Below are 27,500 nucleotides of genomic sequence, written 5' to 3'. Positions count from 1 at the left end.
TATGAGTGCCAAGTGGCACTTTTTGGTCAATTTACCAAGTTTGGGAGAACAGACCTCGTAATTGACTTTTTGGGGCAGTTTTGGAAGCTATTAACACTGATTTTCAGCCATTTATCTCCATTTTTGAGCTTCCCATGACTTTGCCTAGGACCAAGGAGCTCATTTTCAGCATTGGAAGGCATCAGATGTGTCACAAAACGGGAGCGTACATGAGCACTTAGAAAATCTGAAAATTATAATTCTTTGCAAAAGAGAAGGGAGAAGATCGACGCAGTATTGGGGACCAAAAGATAGGCTGGTCCCCCCCCGTAAAGAGTATTCTTTTATTCAGGGAGAATTCTTATACAAGCACGAGAACCCGAGGAAACCCCTCCGTTCTGTAATCTTAGACCCGAAGGTCGTGCTTTCCCGTAAAGGGCTTGAGCACAAGGTTGTTCCTTCCCGTAAGGGACTTAGGCGTGAAGCCGTACTTTCCCGTAAGGGACTTAGACGTGAAGCCGTACTTTCCCGTAAGTGACTTACGCGTGCAGCCGTACTTCCTGTGAAGGGCCTTCCCGTAAGACGGGAGATTCCTGCAAAACAAACCACACAAACACGCGACAACAATTCGTATGGCGAATCCACAATAGATACCTGTCGCTCTTGCGCGGGAAAAAGCGACTTCCGTGCTTCGTAGTCTCGTGATCTCTTGCGGCAGAGTCTTCTCTTGCTGACGTTGGTACCCGCGTGAGTGAGGGCATGTGGTGCTTTTATAGCTCCCTGGCCACGGCACGAATAGCTGCTCGCGTAGAGATCGCGGCCGGGTTTTTTTTTTTTTTTTTTTTGGGTTCTACCCGAAATAGGGAGAGAGAATTCGCTGGCTGGTTTTGTTGCTTTATCTTCTAAGTGGCTGCCCACTTATTAAGTGGGCGGTCGGCATATTTTAAAATTGGTCTGAACCTGCACAAAAACTCAATAAAACCTTATAAGTTAAAACCAATGCATTTCACAACACTTCCCAGGCGTCCCTGGATGCAACCACATGCACGAATGTAATGCAAACATAGATTCCTCGCGTCTGCCTTCCCGCGATTGTTCCTGCTTTTCGTAAAAAGCTTCATTGAACCCATCTTTATTCTTGTGCTTGCGTTCTTACGCGTATTTTCTTACTCAGTTCGGATTTCCTCCTTAGCCTACGGAATGCCCCCTTTCTGATGCACCCGTCACCCATCATGTGACGCATCAGGGGCACCCGTAACCCGGCCCTTTCCACCGAACTTACGGAAACTCCTTCGCGATGTTTACCATCACCCATCAAATGACACATCAGAGTTGTCCGTTCCTGATGGCATTTCCTGTAGCTACAATCTTTTAACAGTTCTTAGTGTACACATTAAAATATCCTAATTTCATAAAAAGAAATTAATCATTAAAAATAAGAAATAGTCCAATTAGCAACAAGATGCGTGTTTATAGGGCTGTTTTGCTGCGTTTTCAGCGATACACAGGTTTTGGCAGCCATGGAAATCTTCCCCTTTTTGCATCTATTTGTTCATAGATGCATTACAGGTCAAGGGCAAAAGAGGGGGCGCTCGATTTATGCTGGGAGGATGCTTCATTGAGAACGTGTCACAGGTTAAGAGCTATGGAGTGCTTTCTTTCCCTCTCATGTACAGTGTGGTGCTAGGAGTGATGTCTTGCACGCTACACACTGCTCTCTCTCCCCTACATGCAGTTATGTGATGCCCCACAAGAGGGCTCTTCATTTGACTGATGTACAGTTGTGTGAGTTCATGCTTTTGTGCTGAGGCAAGAGCCTCCTTGAGCAGGAACAGGGGTAGCTAGTTGCTACTCCAAAGCCGGCACCGATAAGGGTCATAACCTCACCGTACAGGTGCAAATTCAGCGCTATGTATGCGCAGAAGATTGATTGTTTTTCAGCCATACGGATGCCAGAACCATTGAGAATAGTTCTCCACTGGCAGAGGACAGTTAGGGGACTGTTTGGGGCTGAAAACATGGCAAAAACCAGTAAATACAACGAGCTGAATTTACTGTTTTTGGGCAGGAATCAGAGGGTTTATGCTAGTGTAAGTGAGATCCAACAGAGGAATTGATTTCGCGCAAGTTTTGGGGCTGTTATGCTGCCGAAATTGGCCAAATCAGGTAGTATCTAGTGTGATACAGGTAAAGGATTCCCAAGACCTTACTTTGTAAATTTACCCTCTCAAAGTATAAAGAAATACCGAAAGGGGCGCCAATTTTGGGACCTACAGGTTGTCGGCGTCTGCTCAGGGCATTCTAGCTTCCGAGCCGTGTGTGTATTCAAGTGTTAATTCCCGTCGCAGGTTCTTTTTGCAAAGTGATCTGTGTGTATGTCTAAAGTAAAGAATTTCGGGTGAAAGCCAAAGCCTACCGCCCCACCACGGGCCGCGGTTCCAACAAATGGGAGCGCACAACAATATCAAATTATCAACATGCTTAAATAGATGTATCACGCACTTATTTTGAAGTCACATTGGAGCGCGCGCGCGTGTGTGTGTGTGTGTGTGTGTGTGTGTGTGTGTGTGTGTGTGTGTGTGTGTGTGTGTGTGTGTGTGTGTGTGTGAGAGAGAGAGAGAGAGAGAGAGAGAGAGAGAGAGAGAGAGCTTTATTAACATTTTCTAGAGGCCGAAGTCAACCTACGAGACAAAACGTTGTACATGTGTTCTCTGGGTATCCAGAAGGACAGGAGTGCTAAAAATAAACCTACTGCAAAATAAACACACTAACACGGTGGAAGCTATAACTTTAATGGATATGGAATTATATGCATAGGGAGTAACAGACTAGCTATCTCCAACAGATGTTACAAGTTTCAGATTCCTGTCCAGTGGTGGCTCCAGTATCTCCCACAAGCAGACTAGAAAGTTAGGGCTGTTTTGTGGTTGTACCCGGACAAGGATCAGATAAAAAGTTATTCTCAACTTATAGGGGTTCCGTCTGTCAAGAGATTGTGACAACCACTATATATATTTGTTGGTTTCTTTACCTTGTTTTTTACTTAATTTTTGGGACCCTCTTGTTAAAATCACAAATGCCCGGACATTGCATGGTCAATGTGAAATGGCCGTTGGCCGAGAGTTTCACCCGCAAGAGTCAATGCCAGGCAACCACGAGATGGTTGGGGCGATCGGCACTGGAAACCGATTGGTAAAGAAGTGGCTAGGCTCAATTAAAGTCATCTAGGCCCCTCGCCATGACTTTATAAGTTGTGGTACTAGGAATTAAACCAAAAGGAGCAAACTAGACACGTGGCAGTAGGAGACCAACCTGCAGGTCAACACATGGTCCAAAATTTCTCATCCCAAGAGAAGAGGGGGTGCCCAAAATGGAGGTTGGGGCTGATTTTTTATCATAAGTGAAAAAAGTGTGTGTGAGTAGTGGGTGCAAGTGATCACAACTTTAATGGAAAGCTTACCTTCTCCTTTGTCCGATGATTTGCATCTCTCTCTCCCCTTTGCACATAAGGTAATGCCCCACTAGTTGGGCTTCTCATATGACCATGTACAGTTCTGGGGGTTTAACGCCTATTGGCCAAGGCAAGAGCCTTCTGTACAGGAACCGGATTAGCTAATTGCTAATCCCCTTCAAGTACGCACAGCTCCATCGCAAAGGAATGCGAAAACGGAGAGTCTAGACGTGTTTGCTCCGCTCAATAAGATGCGAAACAGGGAAATACAACCTGCTGTGTTTTTCTACAGGTTTAGGGTTTCGCACATAAATGGCAAGAAATTGCTAGGGGAGCCTCGGGAAAGCCGTGGGTGCTTGTACAAGGCAATTTAGAGAGATTTCCCACGAGGAATCTCGTCTAACTCAAAGGGCAAGTGACCCTACAAATGCGGGAGCTCGAGGGCTACCCATTGGCGTGATCGGCACACGGATCGGAGCGCAAAACAGACAGCTTGCTGTTATTTTTTGCAGGTTTAAGGTTTTGGCTAGTTTTGATGCCTATAGGTTTCAGGAGCTTTCGGGAAGCTAGGGAATCACCGAACATGTGTTTTGGTGCAAATTCGGGGCCAAAAACAGAGCGTGCTGTAATTTCTCCCCAAGTTTTGTAAAGTGCTCTAGAGTGGAAAGTCACTGTTTACTTGGCGTCATGCTGCCGAAATCGGGTTAGAGTAGGGGAATTTCAACCCGATAAAAGTGGGACAGCCTGTAGAAGTTTATACGTTTTTCTCAAGTGCAATAAGAATAAAGAAATACCGAAAGGGGCACCAGTGTTTGGGGCATATAGGGAGTCACTGTCAGCTTGGAAGCACTCTAGCTGCCAAGCTGTGGTTTGTTTCACGTGTAATTCCTAGTCATAGACTTATTCGTGAAGTTCCTTTGTGTCGTAAAGTTTATCTAGTAAAGATTCGGGTGAAATCTAAAGTCCACCGCCCTACGGGCCGGTTTCACCGTCCGATGGGCCCATGGGACACAAAGACAATAAAAATAAAGATTGCGAAGGATGTTGATGTGGCAGGCAGTATAAACCTCCGCAATTAGCGCGCTGGCTGCTGACGTGGTAGCATTGTACGGACAGCCCGCAAATTGTGCCAACTGCTGACATGGAACCTATACGGATTTCCGCGATTCGCGCTACAGCTTTTGGCACCATGGGATCATATGCTTTTGGGCCAGATGCTTTTGAGACTGAAGATCTTCATATGAATGCTTTTGGGGCTCTGCTTTTGAGCATCCCTTGTAAGAATAAAAGAGCCCCAGAGTCTAAGAGCAAAGGTCCCTCCAAAGTTGTACTTTGAAATGATTAATGATAAAGAAATACCTAAGGGGCGCCAGACTTGAGGCCAATACCTTTGGGCACGGAACCACGCCGGGCCGTGTCGTCTCTCTCTCTCTCTCTCTCTCTCTCTCTCTCTCTCTCTCTCTCTCTCTCTCTCTCTCTCTCTCTCTCTCTCTCTCTCTCTATATATATATATATATATATATATATATATATATATATTAACGTTCAGTGATTTTGAAGTTTTTGTTTGTGTGTTGCTATTCATTTCTCGCTTGCAGTGTCCAAGCCTGTTACATTCACTATATTGCTCACCAGGTAGGCATGAGGCAAGACCACTGATTCTAGGGTTTTCCGAGGTCAGAGTCTCTAGCGTTCTACATTTTCCCTCCGAGGAAGGTGTGCCCCTTTCTTTCAATTGGGCCGACTTCCAAGACAAGCTCAAGAAGCGGTTTATGCCACCTCAGTATGTAGCACGGTTGAAAGAAGATTGGCGCAATCTCAAGCAAAATGGTATGCCAGTTATGTCTTTCAAGTTTCTCTAACCGTGTTTTGCAGCTCGGCACCCACTTACGCAAATCGGATGATGAACGCAAAGAGGCGTTCCTTTTCGGGTTGCACGAGTATATCAAGTTTGATGTCGAAGTCCTCGACCCAATAGATCTCAACAAGGCGGTAGCGATTTCTCTCGCACAAGAGATGAAGCACAACAAAGGAAAGCCTAAGGAGAACAAGTCTTCTCATAGCACCTCTAAGAATTCTCAGAACCTGCAGATATACTCCCATTGCCCTCGCTCGGTGCGAAAGGCCGTCTTGAAAATTTCGCCTTTGAATACCCGTACCTGATGGTATCCACTTTTGAGATCGACCTTGCTGAAAACCTTTGCCCCATTGAGCCTATCGAGGATATACTCAATGCAAGGCATCGGAAACTTATTCTTGACAGTCATCTTGTTTAATGCCCTGTAATCAACACACAAACGAGACGAACCATCCTTCTTACGAACAAACAAAATAGGGGCAGCAAAAGGACTTACACTAGGACGTATGAATCCTCTAGCCACCAACTCTGTGAGTTGTCGCTCTAACTCTTCCTCCTGTGACTTGTTCAAACGGTAGGGAGCCTTACTGACAGGCTGTGCTCCGTCCATAAGCTTGATGCGATGGTCCTCCGGCCGCTCGGGTGGGAGACGAGGTGGAAGATCATCCTGCAAAAAGAGATGTTTAAACTTCGTAAACAACTCCGAATACTTACCTGGAGCCTGAATGCTCTGGGAAATTGGAGCAGCATAGATTAATGCCGCTTGTGCTCCTCGTCGTAATTCACGCTTGTGCTCCTCGTCGTAATTCACTCTTTACCTGCACATGCGAGATGAGAGGCAAAGAATGCAAGCCCTCCTCAGCACGTTGATGAGGGGGGAATCAGTTTTGGCATGTAAAGTGAGAGTGTTAGCCTCAAAATCAATGAGAGGGTTGAGTTCACGAAACCATTTAATGCCTAAAATCATATCACATCCTACGAGAGGAGACACAAAAAATTTCCTACGAAAAGAAGCTTGTTGAACGGTAAATATCACATCAAGGCACTCCTTCGTGATAAGAGAGTCCATACCAAGAGCGAAGCCAGAAATTTCGAGAGGAGATTTCGGGCTAACCTCTAGACGAGCTCGAGGGGGACTAATCACATCAACATACTGCCTGGATCAAACAATATGATAAAATGCTGCCCTTTTACATGACCATAACACTTCATGAGAGATTCATCAATGTGTGTGTCAGAGTCATGAGAAGATGCAGGTTGTGTTGTGACAGTGCTTGTGGTAGCTGTGGGTGCCTTTGGTTCTTTAGGTGGGACTGTCTTAGCACAGGCCTTCTTAATATGACCCTTGACGTGACATTGAAAACATCTACCTTCTTTAGCATAAATCACTTGTTCTTCAGCCGTGATGTATTCTCCTATAATTCCTTGTGAAGCTTTTTCATCAGGGGTTAGCTTAGGTTTTGCAGGTGCTTTAGCTTTACCCTTAGAGTCATTGTTAGAATTCTTTTCCGAGGAATTAGAGGAAGAAGGGCTAGAAGAATTACCATTCTTTCCGTTCTTACCATTCTGTGTGTTCTGAGAATTCTGCGGGGTTCCTTGAGAAGTCTTGTTCTCCTTAGGCTTTCCTTTGTTGTGCTTCATCTCGTGGGCGAGAGCAATTGCTACCGCTTTGTTGAGATCGATTGGATCAAGTACCTCGACATCATACTTGATATACTCGTCCAATCCGTAAAGAAATGCCTCCTTGCGCTCCGCATCCGATTTGCGTAATTGAGTGCCGAGCTGCAAAACATGATTAGAGAAAGACATAACCGGCATACCGTTTTGCTTGAGAGCGCGCCAATTGTCCTTCAATCGTGCAAGGTACTGAGGTGGCATAAACCGCGCCTTGAGCTTGTCTTGGAAATCAGCCCAATTGAAGGAAAGGGACGTGAATCAGTCGGCTTCCTCTAGGTACGCGGCTAGCTATGCCTCTTGCCATGCATGGTATCAGTTAATGGCATCACCAGCAAGGTGCATAGCTGCCGTCAAAACTTTGCTATTGCCTATTTTCTTAGTTGTCGCAAAATAAGCATTAAATTGATGCAACCAAGAATGAATAACCGTAGCATCCATCTTACCGTCATACTTACTGAAAGTCAACTTTTCGGTTGACTGGGTTGTTGGAATCCGCATTGTGGCTTGCACCACTTGAGGAACTCCCACGATCTTTGGGTGGTTCGGTTTTCGAGGCTAGCGCTTGTCGAAGCAATTCTTGAGTGCGTAGCTCTCTTTGAGCTTCACGCTCGGTCTTCAAAGCCAATCTTTGAGCTGTACAATCGGCCTCCAAAGCCGCGTTTCTTGCCGCCTCGTCCGCCTTTCTTTGTTGTTTCCGTTCTTTGCGTTCGTTGCGCTCGCGTTCTAAAGCAAGGCGATTGTCTTCTTGTTGTGCGGCAAGTTTTGCGTTTCTTTCGTCGCGCTCACGGTCCTGAGCAAGGAGATTTGCTTCTTGTCTATCCATCATGGCCATCATCTGCTTAACCATTGTCTCCATAGGGTTTGGTGCACTTGGTGGCGTAGATGGCGAAGGGGGAGGGTTGAAGAAATCATCTCCTGGTGGGGAAGAGTCTTCGTCGCCTCTCATGCTCATCACCTGTATGCGAAGTATCCATTTCGCTTCGGGTGACGACCGTGCACTATGATCTTGGGTTCTTAAGTTCTCGAGGAACTTGGGTTCTTGAGGTTCTTGAGGTTCTTGATTCGTGAGAATCTTTGGTTCTTGAGGTTTTCTTTCGCTTGCAAATCGCGTTGGAGAAGGATCTTCTCTTCACCCGAGTTCTACTCCTTTTTGCGGGCGCACCCCTTGGCGGCCTTGCGCTCACACCAGGGTTGCTTTTTCCCACCTCACGTCGATTGGCCGGCCGCTAAGTGCACATTCCGCTCTCAATGAGTGAAAAGATACACAAGGGGAGGCTGGATACGCCCTTCTTTCTTGGGATTCCTCTCACTCTTCAACAAAACACGATTAGGAATCGACACGCCAAAGCGAACTTGGGTTCGTGCGACCGCAACAAGCAAAAAAAAAAATATTGTGGTTCTTGTGGTTCTTCCCTTGAGTAGTACAGAACACTTCCAAAGCTCTGATACCAATGTAAGGTGCAGCGGAATGAATGTTGTATTTTCTCAAGATTAGTGATCTATATTTGCTCAAGGTTCCTTTTAATTCTTAGGGAAGGAGAGAGCCTTCCGTCTTTATGGAGAGTGCTATGATCACGAACAAAGTGAGTGGATATTGTGCGTGCAAGTGTATGAGACTGAAAGAAAGAGAGAAGAGAGATACGACACCCGAGAGTTTGTAAAACCCTCCTCCGAAGGCCCCACTCTCGTCGGCGAGAGTGGTCTACTTTTGATTGCACAAAGGTGTACAATGATGATGCATGGGTTGATGCAAACGGGGACTATGCCGATGACGACGATGATGACTTCAGGGCTGAACTCGATGCTCTTCTATCTGCTGTCCACAAAGGGGTAATGGCTGAGAATCTGGACCACTTTGGGGGGCTGAAAATGACTGGTTTACTGCTGTTTTTATGGCTGAAAATGACTGGTTTGGTCGAGGCTCCTATGATGATGAAAAACGCTGAGGTTCTTGCTCTATCTGGCTGCGTTTTTAAGATTGCTTGTACCTGCTACTGTACCTGCTGCAAATGCTGTCATGGCTGCGTTTCCCATGCTGAAAACGCTGTCATAAAACGCTGAAGTTTGCTATGGGGCTGGCGATCAAAAACGCTAATGGCTGGGAGTGTTGGTCGCGAGGAAAAACGCCAAGCAGGGGAACTTGATGGCGATAGCTTGCTGGGGAAGGAAACGCCAAGGGAGAGGGAGTGTATGGCGATCCCAAAACGCTAGGGCTGAAGGGGGTTGGCCTCACCAAGCGGGCTTGAAGAGGTTCTTGTTGAGAGAGGGAGGGAGTACCTGTTGCTTGGAAAGCCTGCTGTGCCCCTTGCTCATCTGCCCAATTGTGCTAACTTGGGTTTGCTTATATATTAACTTACCCAATTTGCCCTACTGAGTTCCCAACAAAAGTCACTTAATAAATAAGTGAAAAATGTTAAAAATAGGGAAAAATAGGATAAAGTCACTTGAAAAATCCCCAAACTGACTCTGATGGAATCTGATGGAAATGCTTATGCTTATGCGGTGTGCAACCAGAGGATATGCATCTACACTAAGTGACCGGGTATGCACGGTCTACGAATAGACTCACAAAAGTGCCAGATCACTTCTAATCTAGACTGACTGGACTGACGGGAACCCTGTTATAGTGTAGCTTGGCCACGGACACATAGGGTTGGATGTGTCATGTGACATCATTGTTATGCCGTTTGGTCTAACGGGCGCACCAGGTACGTTTAATCGCATGATGATGCGTGTCTTCATCGATTTGGTCGGTAAGTGTGTGTTTATCTTTTTGGATGACATTCTCATTTTCTCCTCTACTTGGGAGCAACATGCTATTGATGTGGAGAAAGTTTTAGCCCGCTTGGATGCTAACCGTCTTTATATTGCATCAAAGAAGTCGGCTATTGTGTGCTATTTGGGCTACATTATCTCTCTTGAGGGCATTCGACTTGATCCCGCGAAGGTGAGTGAGGTAAGAGAGTGGCCTATGCTTGAGACAACATATGATGTTCGCTCATTTTTGGGGTTGTGTCAAGCATACAGTCCTCACATTAGGAATTTTGCACATATTGCCGCACCATTATCTGACCTGTTAAAGGGTGTCAAGACACGCCGTCAGCACGTTGTCATCACCGATGCCGCTAAGAGTGCTTTTGAAGCGCTCAAAGTAGCAATAACCGAGGCGCCATGCCTCGCCCTCGCCTCTTGGGATGAGCCTTTTGAGGTGTGGACTAACCCTAGTAACATTGCCCTTGGCGGAGTGTTACTGCAAAACAACCATCCAGTGACATTTCTCTCTCGTAAACTCAATAGTGCTGAGAAGAATTATTATGTTTATGATAAGGAACTTCTCTCTGTCATTCATGCATTAAAGCATTGGAAGCATTTCATTTATAGGCGTGAGTTTGTTGTTCGCACAGATCACCAGGCACTTAAATGGCTTCAATCTATGCCTAGTGCACATTGGAGTGATAGGCAAGAACGATGGTCTCGGTTTTTTGAACAGTTTGGTGGTATGATTGAGTATGTCCCTGGAAAAGCTAATCTTGTTTTGCAGATGCACTTAGTAGGAAAGGACAAGTTCTCTCTCTCGAGTCTCATTCTTTTCTTTCTATTCAAGGTGTTAGCTTTGATGATCTTAAAGACAATTACATGGGTTCTGAGTTTGAAAAGCATTGGTTACAAGCATTGAATGCACAAGGTCTGTGCAATTATCTCATTCGTGATGGGTGGTTTTTCTTCAGGAACCGCTTGTGTGTATTGTCTTCTCACCGAGCACCCATTTTGCATGATGCACATGATGCTTTGACGAGTGGACATAGGGGTATGAACGCAACATTAGAAAAGGTTGAACGTTTTTTCTATTGGCCAAAGATGCGTAAGGATGTGTATGCTTATGTTACTAAGTGTGTTGTGTGTCAAAAGGTTCAAGTCCCTCATGGTAAGCAACAAGGGCACTCATGCCGTTGCCTATCCCTGACGGACCATTTGAGGACATTAGTATGAACTTCGTAATAATTTGTCTCCTTCTACGTCTGCACGGAACACGCAATGTCTAACTGTTGTTGATCGGTTTAGCAAATTTTGCATGTTAATCCCTTGCAAGGCTAACATTACTGCACAAGATGTTGCACGGTTGTTCATCAAGCATTAGTATCCATTGTGTGGTCTACCCAAGTCTATCGTGTCAGATAGTAATACTAAGTTCACATCCCATTTTTGGCGTGCTTTGTTTGAAAATTTTAGCACTCGGTTGAATTTTTCGCCTGCATTTCATCCACAGTCTGATGGACAAATTGATATTTACAATAAATTGGCATTTAATGTTCTCAAATCGTATGTGCATGATAAGCAATCTAAGTGGGAGCAATATTTGCCATTGGTTCAGGCTGTCCTCAATGATTCTTTTTCTAGTGCTATTGGTCGTACACCATATGAGGCTGCATTTGGCCGACCTTTTCAATCATTGTTGACTAGGTCAATTTCCAAGGTTAATGATGCTAATTGTGTTAGTCAAACCTACGCGGAGATACTCAAGAGTGTTAAGCTTCGGCTTAACAAGGCTCAAGAGTCCTATTCTAGGCATGCTAATAAGCATCGACAGGATGTCTCATTTAAGAAAGGTGACTCGGCGTATTTACGGATCATGAAGCAACATCTCAAGCAAGTTGGTAAGAGGTGTCCTAAACTCGCTTTTTGTATGTATGGTCCGTTTCCAATCGTCAAAAAGGTAAATGATGTTTCCATGCAATTACAGTTGCTATCTTCTTGGACAATGCATAATGTTTTCCATGTTTCTTGGCTTAAATTGTTTCAAGGTGATCCTCCAAGGAGCATCCCTGACGAAGACCAACCGGAGATTGTTGATGAAGCCAAGGTGAAGGAGCCCGAGCAGATCCTTTTTACATCGATTCAAGCACGGAACAAAGAAGCAAGCACGACAATATTTCCTCAAATTCAAGGATCGAGGGACACATGAAGCGGCGTGGGTGGACGAGGAATTCTTCACCGATTACCAGGATTTGCTAGCCTCATTCAAGGAGGCCATGCAGATCGGTACCCGTACCTCATCTTAAGCAGGAGGGGATGTCACGTGCACATGGCTCTGTGTGCCACGTGGACATACTTCATCAACTTCCGGAGCCAGTTTTTCCCTTCTTCCTAGATAGGGATGTCTAAAATCCTAGGAGGATTAGTACCGGCAATTTTGTGAGCCTGTTTGCAGGACCTGCATGTCCGAACAAGTCCATTAGATTAGGTTTTCCAGTTTAGAACCCTCTTGCATAAATGGTTTGCATACGCGTTTTGACAGATGTTATTACACTACAGTGGCCATCTAGCATGACGAGCATGTAGTTCTAGGTTAGAGGAATCCGACGTGCCAATCGTCGATTGGATTCCCGGTTGGGCGGATGTGCGAGAGTTGCACCCAAATTTGGACCCTTGGACCTATTTTTAAAATAAATCATTTTATAATTTATTTGTTGGAAAAGCTGGTGGACAGTTTCTCTACTTGAACCCTAATAAGTATTTAACCAGTGATATGCACCCATGAAAAAGCCATCTGAAGACAAGTGCAGGAGATCACCTTAGCCAGCGTTTTCTGCAAATCAGATCCAACGTTTTCAAAATTCAGCCGTTGGCGTTTTCAGCCCTGCACAGCAGCTAGCGTTTTGGGACAACAGTAGATCAGCCAGCGTTTTCAGCAGCCAGCCCTAGCGCTCAGTTCTGCAGCAAATGCGTTTTCAGTTTTCAGCCCTTCCCCTCCACGGAAAGTGGCCTGACACTGCCTGCGCAAGTTTCCCGTTGCGGTGCGGTACTTCGGCAGCCCATCGAGCCTCCCCTCGGAGATTCCCTCGCCGGCATCGAGTGCTCCATTGTTGTCCATCATCGGCCTCGTCGAGATCTGCGTTTTCAGCTCATCATACTTCTCACATCGGGAATGCAAATCAGCCCGTGGTGGTCATCCACAATTCCCACATCGAAAAGGATCCAAGGTGCATCAAATCAGCCCCGGAGGTGCCTCTTCCCGAGGAGTTACCGCGGTGATTTGTTGTCATAAGTCAGTAGAGTTTGCATTGAGGTATTGCACTGTGTATACATTCCATTTACGCAATCTAAAGCAAATAAATACCACATCGGTAACGGTGTGGGGGGCCCTTGAGAGGGTTGGTTGGGACCCCATCGGGTGTCGCTCTCTTCTTCTCTCTCTTTCTCTCTCCCTCTACACATCTCTATTACATTCTCTCAACCCCTCTCTTCAAGGGAACATAAAAGGAACATTCATTGAAGCACAAAGTATCCACTAACGCAAGGAAAGAAGGAAAGGATTTTGTGGAAGTGTAAAACTAGATCTTCACCATTTCAATTCTGTTGCACCTGACAATTTTGAATGACTCTTTTTCCTCTGCCATTGGTCGAACTCCATATGAGGCAGCTTTTGGCCGTCCGTTCCAGTTACTTTTGACTCGCTCAGTCAGTCAAAATGCTTGATGCCAATGCTGGAAGTCAGTCATTGAATGAGATTTCTGAGAGTGTGAAGCTTAAGCTTAGCAAGTGTCACTTGACACATCCAACCCTATGTGTCCGTGGACAAGCTACATCACGACCAGGGTTCAGTCCAGTCAAGTCAGTCTAGAATAGGAAGTGATTTGGCACTTTTGTGAGTCTGTTCGCAGACCGTGCATGTCCAGACACTTAGATTAGATGCATATCCTTTGGTTGCACACAGCATGACCATCTGATTCTAGTCAGATCCCATCGAGAGAATTTTTACAGTGCATAGACCTATTTTCCCTATTTTTGACATTTTTCACTTATTATTTTTAAGTGACTTTTGTTGGAAAGTGGGTAGGGCATATTGAGTAAGTTTGCATATAAGCAAACCTAGGCTAGCACTATTTGCCAGAAGAGGCAGCAGGAGCACTCGCTCAACAGGCATCTTCTCAGCAGAACCCAAGAAGCCTAGCGTTTACTGCATCAGCAGGACAACCCTAGCGTTTTTCATCTACAAGACCAGCCTTTGCGATTTGTGCACAGCAGATCAGCCCGGCGTCAACACGACACAGCAGATCAGCCTAGCGTTTTGCATTTGCAGGACATCCGGCGACAGCAAACCATTTTCAGCCTAGCGTTTTGCATCTGCATCATAACCCAGCGTTTTGCAGATTCACCGCGACGGAACATCAAGAAACCTCAGCGTTTTCAGTTTTCAGCCCTTAGACACCGCAAATCAAGCCTCGAACCTCGCAGATCTCACCTTCCCGCAGCAGTTCCTCGTCGCACGGTCAGTTTCCGCAAGGTCTACAATTTCAGCCCAGAAAACGCAGATTTCAGCATCTGCATTTTCAGCGCTTCGTCGTCGTCATCGACATCATCACCGACATAGCATCAGAATTCAGCAGATAAAGATTTGCAGATTTCCGCCATTAGAGGTTTCACTTTTCAGCGCGTCGTCGTCGTACCGTCATCATCGACATCGTCACCGACATAGCATCAAAATTCAGCAGATAAAGATTTGCAAATTTCAGCCATTAGAGTTTTCATATTTCAGCCCGTCTCGTCGTTGTCCTCATCATCGTCGACATCGTCGGCAAGTCCAAGCATTGTAGAGATTTGTGCAATCATAAGTAGAATAGAGAGTGGGGCCCGTGGAGAAGGGTTTGACAACATCTCTGGTATCGTATTCTCTTCTCTCTCTATCTCTCAGTCTCACACACTTTCATTCAATGTCCATTCACTTTGTTTGTGTCCATTGCACTCTCTCACTAAAGGAACGGAAGGCTCTCCTTCCGTAAGTAAAAGGAACCCTTGAGCACAGTTCGGAGCACTCATCTTGAGCAAAGTTCAACATTCATTCCGCTGCACCTTACAGCAAGGCTCAAGAGTCTTACTCACGACGGGCCAACAAGCATCGTCAGGATGTTTCGATCAAGGGGATTGGGTGTATTTAAGAATCATGAAGCAACGTCTGAAGCAAGTTGGAAAGAAGTGTCCAAAGTTGACTTTCAGAATGTATGGTCCATTTCCTGTCATTAAAAAGATAAATGAGGTTTCAATGAAAATGCAATTGCCTAACTCATGGTCAATGCATAACTCATGGTCAATGCACAACGTTTTCCATGTTTCTTGGTTGAAAGTCTTTCAGGGAACACCTCCAAAGGACATTTCAGAAGACGAAGAACCGGAGATCATCGATGAAGCTGAAATCATGGAGCCGGAGCAAGTGTTGTTGCATCGGTTTCGCCATGGTTCAAAGAAACAAGTGAGACAGTACTTTTTGAAGTTCAAGGATCGGGGAACCCACGAGCCAGTGTGGGTTGATGAAGAGTTTTTCAAAGATTATCCCGAATTGTTGGCAGCCTACAAGGAAGCCATGCAGATCGGTACCAGTACCTCAATTTAAAAAGGAGGGGATGTCACGTGCACATCTAACCCTATGTGCATGTGGACAAGCTACTTCATGACAAGGGTTCAATTAGCTTAGGAAGTGTTCTGGCACTTTTGTGAGTCTGTTTGCAGACCGTGCATGTCCAGGCACTTAGAGTAGATGCATATCCTCTGGTTGCACACAGCATGATCACCAGATTACCATCAGAACCCATCAGGAGCATTTGTACAGTGCACATACCTATTTTCCCTCTTTTAGCCATTTTTCACTTATTATTAATAAGTGACTTCGTTGGGAAATTGGGTAGGGCAGTTTGACTCGGGCAATATATAAGAAAAGCTAACGCTAGCAATATCTGGCAGAAGAGGCAGCAGATACCACCTGAAGTGCACCTTCTCAGTAAGAGGACCTAGCGTTTTCAAAGCCTTAGTGTTTCCAGTTTTGGGATCTGCTACGGGAAGGTGAGATCAGTGAGGTTTGGGGGACTGCGGTACGGAGGCTAACTGCTGAAAATGCAAAACGCTGGTGCAAATCTACTGAGCTGTCTCGTCGGAAACTGCAAAATGCTAAGGTTGATCTGCTGTTCCCAAAACACTAGGCTGAAAATGGTATCTGCTGCAAAAACGCTAGGGGATGCAAACGCCAGGCTGATCTACAACTTGCAAAAATATTGGGGCTGATCTGTAGTTGAGGAAAACGCCAGGCTGTTCTTTATGGCTGAAAACCCTAGGTGTTCCGCCCGGGAGGGGTCTTGCTGAGAAGGTGCACTGTCAGACTTGTGGTCTCTGCTGCCTCTTCTGCCAGAAAGTGCTATTGCTAGGTTTCTTATATAGTGACTTACCAGAATTGCCCTACCCAGTTTCCCAACAAAGTCACTTATTAATAATAAGTGAAAAATGGCAAATATAGGGAAAATAGGTTCTGTGCACTGTAAATTGCTCCTGATGGAATCTGATGGTAATGTTGATGATCATGCTGTGTGCAACCAGAGGATATGCATCTACTCTAAGTGCCTGGACATGCACGGTCTGCGAACAGATTCACAAAAGTGCCAGAACACTTCCTAAGCTAACTGAACCCTTGTCATGAAGTAGCTTGTCTACATGCACATAGGGTTAGATGTGCACGTGACATCCCCTCCTTTTTAGTGAGGTACTGGTACCGAACTGTATGGCGTCGAGGAAGATCGCCGACAGTGTCTGGAATCTTGGGAAGAACTCTTCGCCGGCCCACTCTGATGCGCGGGTCATGCGATACTTGAACTTCATAAAGGTCTGCAACGCTTGCTTCTTTGGGCCGCGCCGAAAGCGACAAGTCATTTGTGGCTCCTTCAATGCTTCAACTTCGTCTATAGTCATGCGTCTACCTTCTTCAAGAATCTCCAAGGATGAAAATTCTTGAAACCACTTCCAACACAAAAACATGAGCATACCCATTCCATGTAATTTTGTAAAGTGACTAGAAAAATTCTAGTCTTCTTTAAAGACTGTGCATGCAATGTAGATGAACATATAGACAGAGTGCCAAACAGTTCATCAAACACAAGCAAACAACGGAATCGAAACTTGTCTTTCTGATCTAAATCTATCAATTGTGGCAAATCACAATGGAAATGCCCATGCTTGATGCTCAATCTTGCTTGTGCTCTTTCGGATATTGTGTCATGCCAAGGAAGAGACATGAAATGTGAATTCCTTGAATGCAAACATTTCTTCTTTTCATGAGTAATCCGCATACATCCGTGCTCATCCATGAGTGAATCGTGTTCATCGTTCAATATGGCATGCCTATGAAAAGTGAACACATAAAGACGGTGACTAAAATACAGGAAACCGTCACGAATGAAACACTCGAACAATGCGTACTGACTAATCATGCGCATACACAATACTTCCTGTGGGGGTTCTTTGGACCTCGTCTCGAGAGCCAAGATCGGTTCTTCGTGATTGATTGAATCTACAATGAGGTTAGCTTCACTAGAAAAAGCATCACTAAATCATCATCCTTGTGAACAATCACATCTTTATCCTACAAATCATCTTGATTGTGAATAATCACATCTATATCATGTAAATTATGTGTGTCGTGCTTTGGAGAAAAGACTGAGAGAGTCTCCATCTCCTTTTTCTTTTCAAGCTTCGCCTGCACATTAGAAATGAGAGATGAAGAATGAACAACTTCCTCCCCACGAATGACAATGGGAGAGTCAGTTTTGGCATTGAAAGTGAAAGTATTTTCCGCCCAATCAATGAGAGAGTTATGCTCACGAAACCATCGAATGCCTAAAAGCGTATCACATCTTGAAAGAGGAGATACTACAACTTTCCTACGGAAGGACGTTTGTTGAACAGTGAACACACCAAGGCATTCTCTTGTAATGAGAGAGTCCATACCGGAAGCGCGAAGAAATGTAAGGTTTCAAGATGAGTGCTCCGAACTATGCTCAAGGGTTCCTTTTTAATTATGGAAGGGAGAGCCTTCCGTTCCTTTAGTGAGAGAGTGCAATGATCACAAACAATGGTGTTCCAAACTGCCAACGCGATTCACGAAATTCTATACGCTGCCACTCAACAGCCGTACAACGATTGCCACATCAACAGTCAGCGATCTCTCTTTTGATTTTCTCTAGGTGTCACCAAGAGCCCCATCGAACGAGTACCCGATAAGTTAGAACAACTTATAAGTGAACATGCCACGCCATCATTTTGTGACACATGAAGGTCTCTTTTCCTACTGTTCTCCCTTCTTTTTGTTATTGTTGTTCGTATCTTGTCCAGTCCGAGCTATGACCAATCTATCTGTAGGGTACATTATAGTGCCCCCATGCATTGCAAACCCTTGCTTTGTGTGTCCCATCGGTTGTTGCATGGACTCGGACTTTTGCAACAGCCAATAATCTCGTATCTCTTTAGGTAGACCACAGAAAAATCCCTCTATTTGTTGCTTGAAAGTAGTTTTCTGTAATGAAGAGGCCAGTAAAAAAGTGTATGAAAATCTCTGACAGTAAGTATTTAAGGTGTCCTCCTTGGTCATCCTCACATTCCAAGCTAGAATCACCTCACGTTTATATTCTTGAGTGAGCCATGAAGAAGTAAAGACTCTCTTGAATTGAAGCCACTTTGTTGGTGCCTCCCTCCGTAGAAGTAGGGTAGACCACCAAGTCAGTGCGTTCCCCTTGAGGTAGGATACCGCCCTCCGGACTTTGGAATGCTCTGAATAGCATCCTCCGGAGTACGCAATGTCAAACTATTGAATAAAAGCGAAGGCCTTGTGGATACCCTTAAAGCCTTAAAAAGTATCAAACTTTATTGCTTGCCCGCCCTCCTTAAAATCCTTGGATTTTTTCTTCAAGTCCTCGAGAAAATCTTACTGATTGGCTCTAAAAAAGTGCTTCCTCTTTGTAAACATCAACTCATCAAACTTTGAATTGTCCAAAAAAGAAGAATCTTTGTCTAAACCGTCAAAATAGTTCCAAGATCCTCTAATCGACTCTTCTTTGCCTTCTTCTTGCCTCTGATGTGTCTCTTAATCTTTCTCCTCTTCTTGCTCTTTCTTCCCTCGTCACTGGACTCGGAGGTCAAAGAACTCTCAGAGCTATCAGAAGAAGATGAGGACAAATTGGGAACATCCTCAAAACCTCACTTGTTTCTTTGCCTTCTTGGCACATCAAAGGTAGATCTCGGACCCAAGCAGTCTGGATAATCTCCTGCTCGACTCGGCTTTCCTGGCGACTTCTTGGTCTTCATGAGTCTATTGACTCGCCGTTCTATTGTTTCCTCCCTCAAACTCAGTCTCTGAGTACACCTTCTCAGCAAGAGTCCTAGTGTTGTCGGCTTCTTCAATGCTTACTTCAGAGGTGATCTGATGGCAAAGCGCCATCTACAATGCATCTCGTCAAGTGGGTGCTTGACGAGATGCAAGCGGGTGCTTGGCCAAAAATTTCTCATACTGAGGATCCTTGGAGTACTAAAGCATCTGTGGGGCACAAGAGTCAACCTGCTTTTTACCGCAGCATCTCCATCCTTTCGTACTCAATAGGTCGAGACGGCCCGTATTGTTCCGAATCTTTCAAAGATGGACGATGTCCGTTGGAATCTTCAGTATTTTCTCCCAAACTGGAGTCGTCAAGTGTCATTCCTCCTGGCTGAATTTGTCGATTGAATTCATGTGTGTTGTGAGTAAAGGGATCAGATCCTTCGTAGAATAAGAATCGATTGATCTCTGATACTATTGTAGCAGGCTTGGAGACTCCAAGTCGAGAATCTACCACTACACACGAAAGCACTGAAGAACTGAACAAAACAGAGAGAGAGAGAGAGAGAGAGAGAGAGAGACGACACGGCAAGGTGTAGTTCCACGCCCAAAGAGATCGGCGACTTTATGTTTCTATGTCTTGTAGCATGCATTATTGGATGGGATTTTTTTGGGAAACCAACGACCCAAGATATCAAGAGCTCCAATTTGGAATGAGACTCCTTTTTGGATGAGATTTTTCTAGGAAACCAACGACCCAAGATATCAAGAGCTCCAATCTAGATTGAGAAAACTGATTGTCCCTTAGAATGTCCCTCGGAACTTTTGAGCTAACTTGAGTTGTTTTGCAGATATGTGTAATCGCAGACGATTACTTTCTTTCAAGGAGGGATGTCACAAACTATTGACGTGTCAAGCCACTAAAGAACGGAGCCAATTTGCAGATCCCCGCCGAGGGGCCTAGACCCTAGAGGAGGCAACAGAATAAGTTTAACCAACTTGCAAAGTCTTGCCGAGTGGTCTATTTCCAAAGAGGAGTTCCCACCAACTTATGGGACCCCGTCCAATGGGGCCCAAGTGACCTAAACGGATTAAATAAAGCAAGACCGACACACACACACAGATTTGCGTGGATCCTGATAACATGGTAGCTGTATATATGTCCGCGTTTTGCATTGCAATGCCACATGGAAGACGGACTACCACAATTTGCACAACTAACATGGCAGGTGTACGGATTTTCGTGAAACGCGCTGGTAGCTTTTAGCGCTAGTGCTTTTGGACCAGATGCTTTTAGGTTGATAGCTTTTCATGTAATTGCTTTTGAGAGGCCAAGGGCCTTTAAAGCCAAGGGCTCATTCTTTGACATGCTTCTACATGAAGGATGGAGTACCGACGATGTACTGAGTTCAGGCAATATAAAGAAATACCGAAGGGACGCCAGCATTTGGGGCCAATGCTCTCTTGGGGTGGAACTCCACCACTCCCCGTCTCGTGTGTCGTGACTCATGCACTCTCTCTCTCTCTCTCTCTCTCTCTTTCAGTTCAGTTGTTATTTGAAGTGCTTAGAGTTGTTCGGTTCTTTTCCATTGGCACGTGGTGCCCGTTCCCATGACAGTACAAGTATTTTCTCTTCGTCTTGCACATCGACTCATCGGAATCTGAACTCTTAGAGGATGAGGATTCCTCATCCGAACTGTCTCAATGCTTTCGAGACTTCTTGCAGAATCTGTTCTTCTTTGCCTTTCTTGCTTTTCTGAGTCTTTCTCCGCTTTCAATCTTTTCTGTTCCCGTCACTGGAGTCAAAGGAAGAAGAACTCTCTGGATTGTCAAAAGAGGACGATGATGAACTAGGATCATCCTCGAAGCAAACACGCTGCTTCAGTTTACTGGCAGCCTCAAAGGTAGATTTGCGACCTAAGTAACTGGGAAAGTTTGCTGCTCGAACTCTTTTTCCACGACTATCTGCTAACTTGTAATGTGCAACGGAAGTGAATGATGGAGTAAGCTCAAGATGAGTGGACAGTGAGTGCTCAAGGTTCCTTTTACTTTAGAGGAAGGGAGAGCCTTCCTTGCTTAGAGAGAGAATGTGCAATGACCAAAACAAAGGGAGTGGAAACTGTGAGTGCAAAGTGCATGAGTGCTAGAGAGAGAGAGAAGAGACGACACCAAATGAGATTGCTTGAAGCTTTCAACAACGAGAGATAGAGAGAGGCATAGTTTAAAAGCCATAAATTGCAACATTTGCAACTCATTAATGTTCCAAGAAGAATTGAAGATAAAGAAGCGGCAAGAGACCCTTGTAGCATCCCTTGTCCAGGAAGAGGATTGTGTTCTTGATTATTTTCGTATTGCCATGCTTTGTTTCCCTCAAGTTCGTGGAGAAAGCCATTCATAAATCGAGTTCTCCCTTACTAAAATTGAGCCATACTTGCGGCTCAATAATCAAAGGTGACAAAACTTTATGTTCTTCCTATAAAAGCTCGCTTTCAACTGTGAGCCCTAAAGCAGTCAATAAGAGCTTGTTCTTATGCACTAAGTAGCTACCACTCAATCTCTCTATTGTGCATAAAACCAAGCATTAATATTCAAAGTAAAAAGACATACCTGGTCAGTCCTCCAAAATTTGCATGGGCTCTTCACGCTTGTCTGCTTCCAACTCATCCCAATCACCTTCGTCACTACTCGCTTCATCTACATTATAATCTTGAGCGTCCCAGGACTTCGTTCCTGCTTTAGAATAAGACATCACACGTATATATATCTACACGTTGAACATAATTTACATACAGAAACGAAACCTTATACAAGCAAGGAGTTTTTCAGCACACCTTTTGCCAAAGCTAGATCAACAGGGATTGCTTCAGGCTTCAGCTGCTCCTTGACATTTTTCAAGATATGAGGCTCCATAAGTTTCCATAGCCACATTGCTGACCTCCCCTCGAAGCGTATGACGTCCCCGTTTCTCCTCTTCTTCCTACGACAATCCATAGTCCTTGCCTTTAAGGCTTTCACCACAAGTTGAATTTGTTTCCCTGAGTATTTGGAGGCATTCAAAATAATCCCACCAGTCCTCTGACATTTTCGACCTCCATACATGTACCAATAGGCAAGCGTACGAGGTTTCAGCCATCGATGGATGAGCTTTGGAATAATAGGCTCACCGTTTGGTCTATACTGATGGGCATAAAATCTAAATGAACCGTGATTCACGGTTTCTAGTCGAATGAAAGATTCTGTAGCACTACCTTCCATATGTGCTTCCTCACATTCATCAGATGCCGTTAACACAACTGACTGGCTTGGCTTCCACCAGGCTTGAAAGAGAAAAGAAAGACGATCTTTAATTGCTCTCTTAACTACATGTTCACAATTGAATTCCAGGTGAAGCTCAAAGGTGCGATTTCTATCTGGGCTTTCCATCTTTGCACCACCCAAGAGTAACCCCGGTATGATCTCTCGCTGTTCATCGGTTAAGATCAGCTTTTTCTTTTCTAATTCGGTAATCTTCTTCACACTTATCATACCTAGAATTTTCTCTCTTACATCAGGATCCAATTGGCATCCCTTGGCCGACATTTCCTCAAACAGTTCCCGCACTCTGGCTTTGAAGCAAGCGATACCATATCCTTCTAGCAATATATTATATGTATGAGTATTAGGGCCCATTCCTTCTGTCACCTTCATTTTTTGGAAAAGAGCTTCAGCCTTATCAAGTTGTCCAGTAGCTGTGTATGCTTTCATGAGCATATTATAGGCAGCATGGGCAGGTCGAGACTTGGCAGCCTTTCCCCGATTAAATATCGATTCCACTTCATCATACTTTTTCAATCTTAAATACATGTTCATCACAGTATTATAGCAAGGCTGCAGAGGCTTGATCCCACTTTCCTCTACCTCTGTAAGCACTTGCATGACTCGTTCCTCATGCTGGCCATCTGCTGCCATTGCCTCAATAATTGCATGGTAGGTTACAAAATTGATAGGAATACTGATTCCTTTCATCTTCTCGAAAGTCTCCCATGACTGCATTGGCATGTTTGCTTTACCGTAAACCTGAATTAAGTTCGCAAACGATCGCCAATCTGGCTTCAAGCCCATCTCAACCATTTCTCTCAGTGTACCTTCTGCCCTAACTGTATCACCATCACTGACACAGGCTTCCAACTTTGCATTTAAAATACCTACAGTCAGTTTGAGGTGATTACTTGTTAACTCATTCATCATGGCATCAATTTTCTTGTGATCTCCCCGCTTTCCATAAATATCCATAACCCTATTGTACATGTCTTCATTTATATACATCCCTGAAGCTTTCATCTTCTGAAACAATTCTTCTGATTGTCGTATCCATCTGCCAGTTGGGCATGTTAAGCTCTTTAGCAAAGTCTCCGACAAGCTGTCACTGACTGTCAGGCCTAGCTGCAGCATTTGGTTGTACAACTTCCAGGCATCATTTATATCTCCCTTATCACCTTTATCCAAATATGCTTTGATGAGAGCTGTAAACACAGCAGTATCTGGAAATTTCCCATTCCTAACAATCTCATCAAAAACATCCTGACACCTTGAAAGCTTATTGTTGCGACCTAAAATGAAAGCCATATTGTTGTGTAGCTCATATTCGAATTCATATAATGGTTGCTGTTGCATCCACTTGAGTACCTGCAAAAATGGAGAAGAAAACATGAGCATGCATGGCTGCACAAAAAACCAGGGGCAAACCTAGCCAAGTGATTGCAACTTACATACCCGGTGGGCCCTATTTAGTTCCATGTATCTCACAAGATGTTCGATTAGCTCCTTCACATGTTCCTGTTTTATCCATTTTCTTTGGTTGTTTAACATCTTCACAATCCCTGATGCTTTTAAGACAGGTATCTCCTTGCATAGCCATCCCAACCTCTTTCTCATCCAGTCATCCCCCACATGCTCATAGTCATCCACATCATCTACAAGAGCCTTTTGCGCCTCAGCCCTCACCTGTTTGCGTCTAATCAGGTATTCATAATGAGGCTCCCCAGCATTGGGCTTCACTGAAAGATCCTTCTCTTTCAGCTCATTTTTCTTTCTTTTTCTTGGTCTGTTTCTGTCAAATGGCTTTTCTGCAGCAGCTGGTGTGCTTTCTTCTGGCAGAGGGTCCTTTGATAGCCACCTGTCAAATGCCTTACTTGCTCTGTGCAGACCAACGCCCTTGTCATGCTGGCTAATACCCTCAGACATTTTTTGGAATGGTGTGCTACTAGACAACTGAATGTTGATTTGTTTGCCAGCAATGTCACTACTCTTTTCCACTGAATTGCTGCTCAATTGATGCAAAGGAGGCTGAATTTCTGACGAGTTTGGACTAGTTGCACTAGGCCAAGTTTGAATTCTCTCAGAAATTCTCTCTATGGGCTTTCCTTGCTCGCTACCATCATGCATCTCTCCTTGTGTTTTGCTTTCAAAGCTTGGTTTGCCAACAGGCTGACAACCTTCTCTAGCCAATGCAGCACCCTCACAAAAGCCTTCGGTCTGCTTTCTCAAACCTTCAGAATCTCTTGTAACAGATTGCTTCTCATTCGACACATCCACATGCTCTCCATGTTTTCTGACCTGCCTCACAGCTAAATTTGATGCAGATGCTTTTCTAGCAGTTGGATCTGTATCAAAAGCAACACCAACCAAGTCCCAATGTTTTACAGAACCTATTGTGACTGCTTTCTTTCCTCTACTTGCTCTTTCTGAAATTTGAGGGGCAAGCTGTTGAGCTGAGAGTGTTTGCTGATTTCCTTGATTGGCACCTATTTCGGCATTTGGTCCTGAATATTCATCAGCTACATCATTCCTTACACTTTCCAAATGCAAAACTGGAATCCTATGCTTCTGGTTCGAAACCCTATGCTCGGTCCCTTGGAAAACTTCAGTAGAACCTCTTTGCTGGTCCTGATTCTTGGAAAAGCTCTCCTTCTTTGCAAAACCCATGTCCACCACATGTTGAGGAATGAGCATTGACAACGGCTTCTTGATTGTGCCTACATCTGGCTGACGGTCTTCTTCCAAGTTGTCGGAAGACAGACTTGAATTCAGACCCTGTCTCATAATTTCATGGACCTTCCCCCCTTCCACAGAGCAGTCATCGGTTACAAGAGCTTTATTGGATGTAGGAGCCTTTGAACCACCACGCTTAGCAAGCTGCAGGCTTTTGATCAATTCAGAGGTGGTGAGCTTCTTTCTAGTAGAGGTATGGAGGCCTTTGGTTGTAAGCCGCGTCGCATGCTCAAAGTGACGGCTTTTGCTCTCAAAGCTCCAAAGAGCAAGTATGCTACTATGCTTTGAGCCATTCCTTGAGCAGCCATGTAAGCTTCTGCATGCAGAGTCATGGTTTTCTCCGTCGCAAATGGGAAAAAAACCTCGAAAAACTCTGCTTGCGAGGAGAATCTTAAGAGACGAGTGCGGAGCAGAGTGCGGGAGAGATCGTGGGCTGTCCTGACGCTGCAGAAGAGCTCCACCAGCAGAGTGGGCGTGGGAGAGGAGGCCCCCCCGAGCCTTTATCATCTCCCGCAGCACTCCTCGGCTACTGCAAGCTCGCGAGCATCTAAAACCCCTCCCTAAACCCCCTGCAACGTACTTTGATAAAAAAGTGACCTTCGGGCGCTCTCAGCTCTCATATAAAAACAAGGGAAAATTACCAAAATACCCCTCTAATTTGTGAAAATTCCCAAAATACCCCTCAAATTTCAAAAGTTACCAAAATACCCTTGCATCTATTTTGGTTCGGCTGTTCAAGATTTCATAATCTTTATTTCATTTTTACAATTAAGATCTGTTTTTGAGTGCTTAGCATGTAATTTGTCACAAATTACCTCACAAAAAGGGCAATTATGTCTAAAAATAATGAAGAAATTTATCTCCAAAGCCTATGTAACATATCCAAATTCTAGTTTTAGCATCTTGTATTGATAGACAATTGGTCTTCTTATGAAAAGATACAAAAATTTTCGTCTTTCAAGAAATTTAATCTCATGACCAGGGGTACTTTGGGAAAAAATTTGGAAAAATTGAAGGGCATTTTGGGAATTTGTGACAAAATATTGGGGGTGTTTTGGGAATTTGTGAAATTTAAGGGGTATTTTGGGAATTTCGGCAAATTAAAGGGGTATTTTGGTAATTTTCCCTGAAAACAAGGTAAAGTTTTTACAGTGGCCTCAAGAAGTCAATATGTTTACTTGGAATAAATTGTGTGTGTGTGTGTGTGTGACATCAAAGTTTGAGAAAAATCATTTTTAAAAACATACAAAATTTTCTCTGGGTAGATTCAAAGAAAAAAATTTATAAAACAATCGGTATTTTTTGTAATTTTACTCTATTTTTATTAAAAAAATCGAACATTGGTGTGTGTGCATGCGTGCATGTGTGTGTGTGTGTGTGTGAGAGAGAGAGAGAGAGAGAGTGTGTGTGAGTGAGTGAGAGAGAGAGGGGGGGAGGTAGTATTGGAAAAAAATCGGGGTCCAATGTATTTTAATGGGCTAAAATTGTAAAATCTCAGTTATATTTTGAGCTTGCTTTTAAAAAAATCGAGAAATTTACACAAGTTTTAGTGTTATTACCGGCAAAAGCTTCAAATTTTGACCTAAAAATCAAAAGGATTTCAAGTTTATCCTTATTTTCATCAGTTAGAGAGAGGAAAGGGATCTTCTTTATACATTTTTAATGCCTCACATCAACACAAATATAGAGACACCTTTTAAAAACACTAAAAAGAAGGAAAAATCATATTGTATGTAATCAAATGGTGATGAAAAGACTAAAGTGCAAAAGGTACATTACATTTAATGTGATAATGAAACTTTTGATGGTGAGAGATTTGCACGTTTTCTCTACCAACTCCTCTATATGGCCTTCTTAGGCCAACTAGTATGCCTTAATTGATTCGCTATGGAAATGGTGTGAATTAAACAAGATGGGCAATGTTGCACCTTTCACATTGTCTCTTATTTTGAAGGCTCCATAGCATCTCTCCTTGAAGCTTTTGCCAAAAACTCTATGACCTCGCATCACAATAAGATTTTGCATTAAAAGATGTATAGATATAAAAATTTACATATTATAATAAAGACGGAGGCAGATGCATTTCGTGCATTTGCAATGCTTGTGCCTATAAAAAAAGAGAAAACCATACGTATGTATGGTGTGGAGTTGGCACCGTTCTCCACATTTATAATAATACCGTAGGGAACGTGCCCTTCCCCGCCACTTTTATCCTCTTTAGTGTTAAAAGGGGACTTATGCTTCTCCTCCAGTGTTGGAGGGACTTTCTTATTGTAAAAATACTACAATTGTACAAGGAAGAACTCATTACCGATGTTTATGAAGACATGTATCATTTCAAGTTGCCATGCCGCCGTGGTGTTCTCTGTGTGTCTCTT

At 44.2% G+C, this 27,500-nt stretch overlaps 1 protein-coding gene across 4 annotated transcripts in view; it reads right to left on the bottom strand.

The window, feature by feature from the left end:
- The window catches only part of OTP51 (endonuclease), a 30,555-nt gene extending 4,861 nt beyond the window's left edge, over positions 1–25,694 (bottom strand). For 3 of the 4 annotated variants that reach the window (XR_015189726.1, XR_015189727.1, XM_086524331.1), the window contains exons 1-3: positions 23,845–25,694; positions 21,924–23,757; positions 21,700–21,825 (exon numbers count right to left, since the gene is read on the bottom strand). Coding sequence is in view for 2 of the 4 variants with exons in the window: in XM_086524331.1 (XP_086380457.1) it covers positions 21,704–21,825; positions 21,924–23,757; positions 23,845–25,629 (3,741 nt within the window). In the remaining 2 variants the exon portion in view is untranslated. The remainder of the gene's footprint in view (positions 1–21,699; positions 21,826–21,923; positions 23,758–23,844) is intronic. The other variant, XM_086524339.1, reaches the window with a different exon arrangement.
- Between the last annotated feature and the right edge of the window lie 1,806 nt (positions 25,695–27,500).

Source organism: Adiantum capillus-veneris, chromosome 1 (genome assembly GCF_014529385.1).
Source record: "Adiantum capillus-veneris isolate H3 chromosome 1, ASM1452938v2, whole genome shotgun sequence".
Taxonomy (NCBI): domain Eukaryota; kingdom Viridiplantae; phylum Streptophyta; class Polypodiopsida; order Polypodiales; family Pteridaceae; genus Adiantum; species Adiantum capillus-veneris.
Note: the sequence above shows the minus strand (reverse complement) of the source record. Positions and strands in the feature narration are given on the sequence as shown.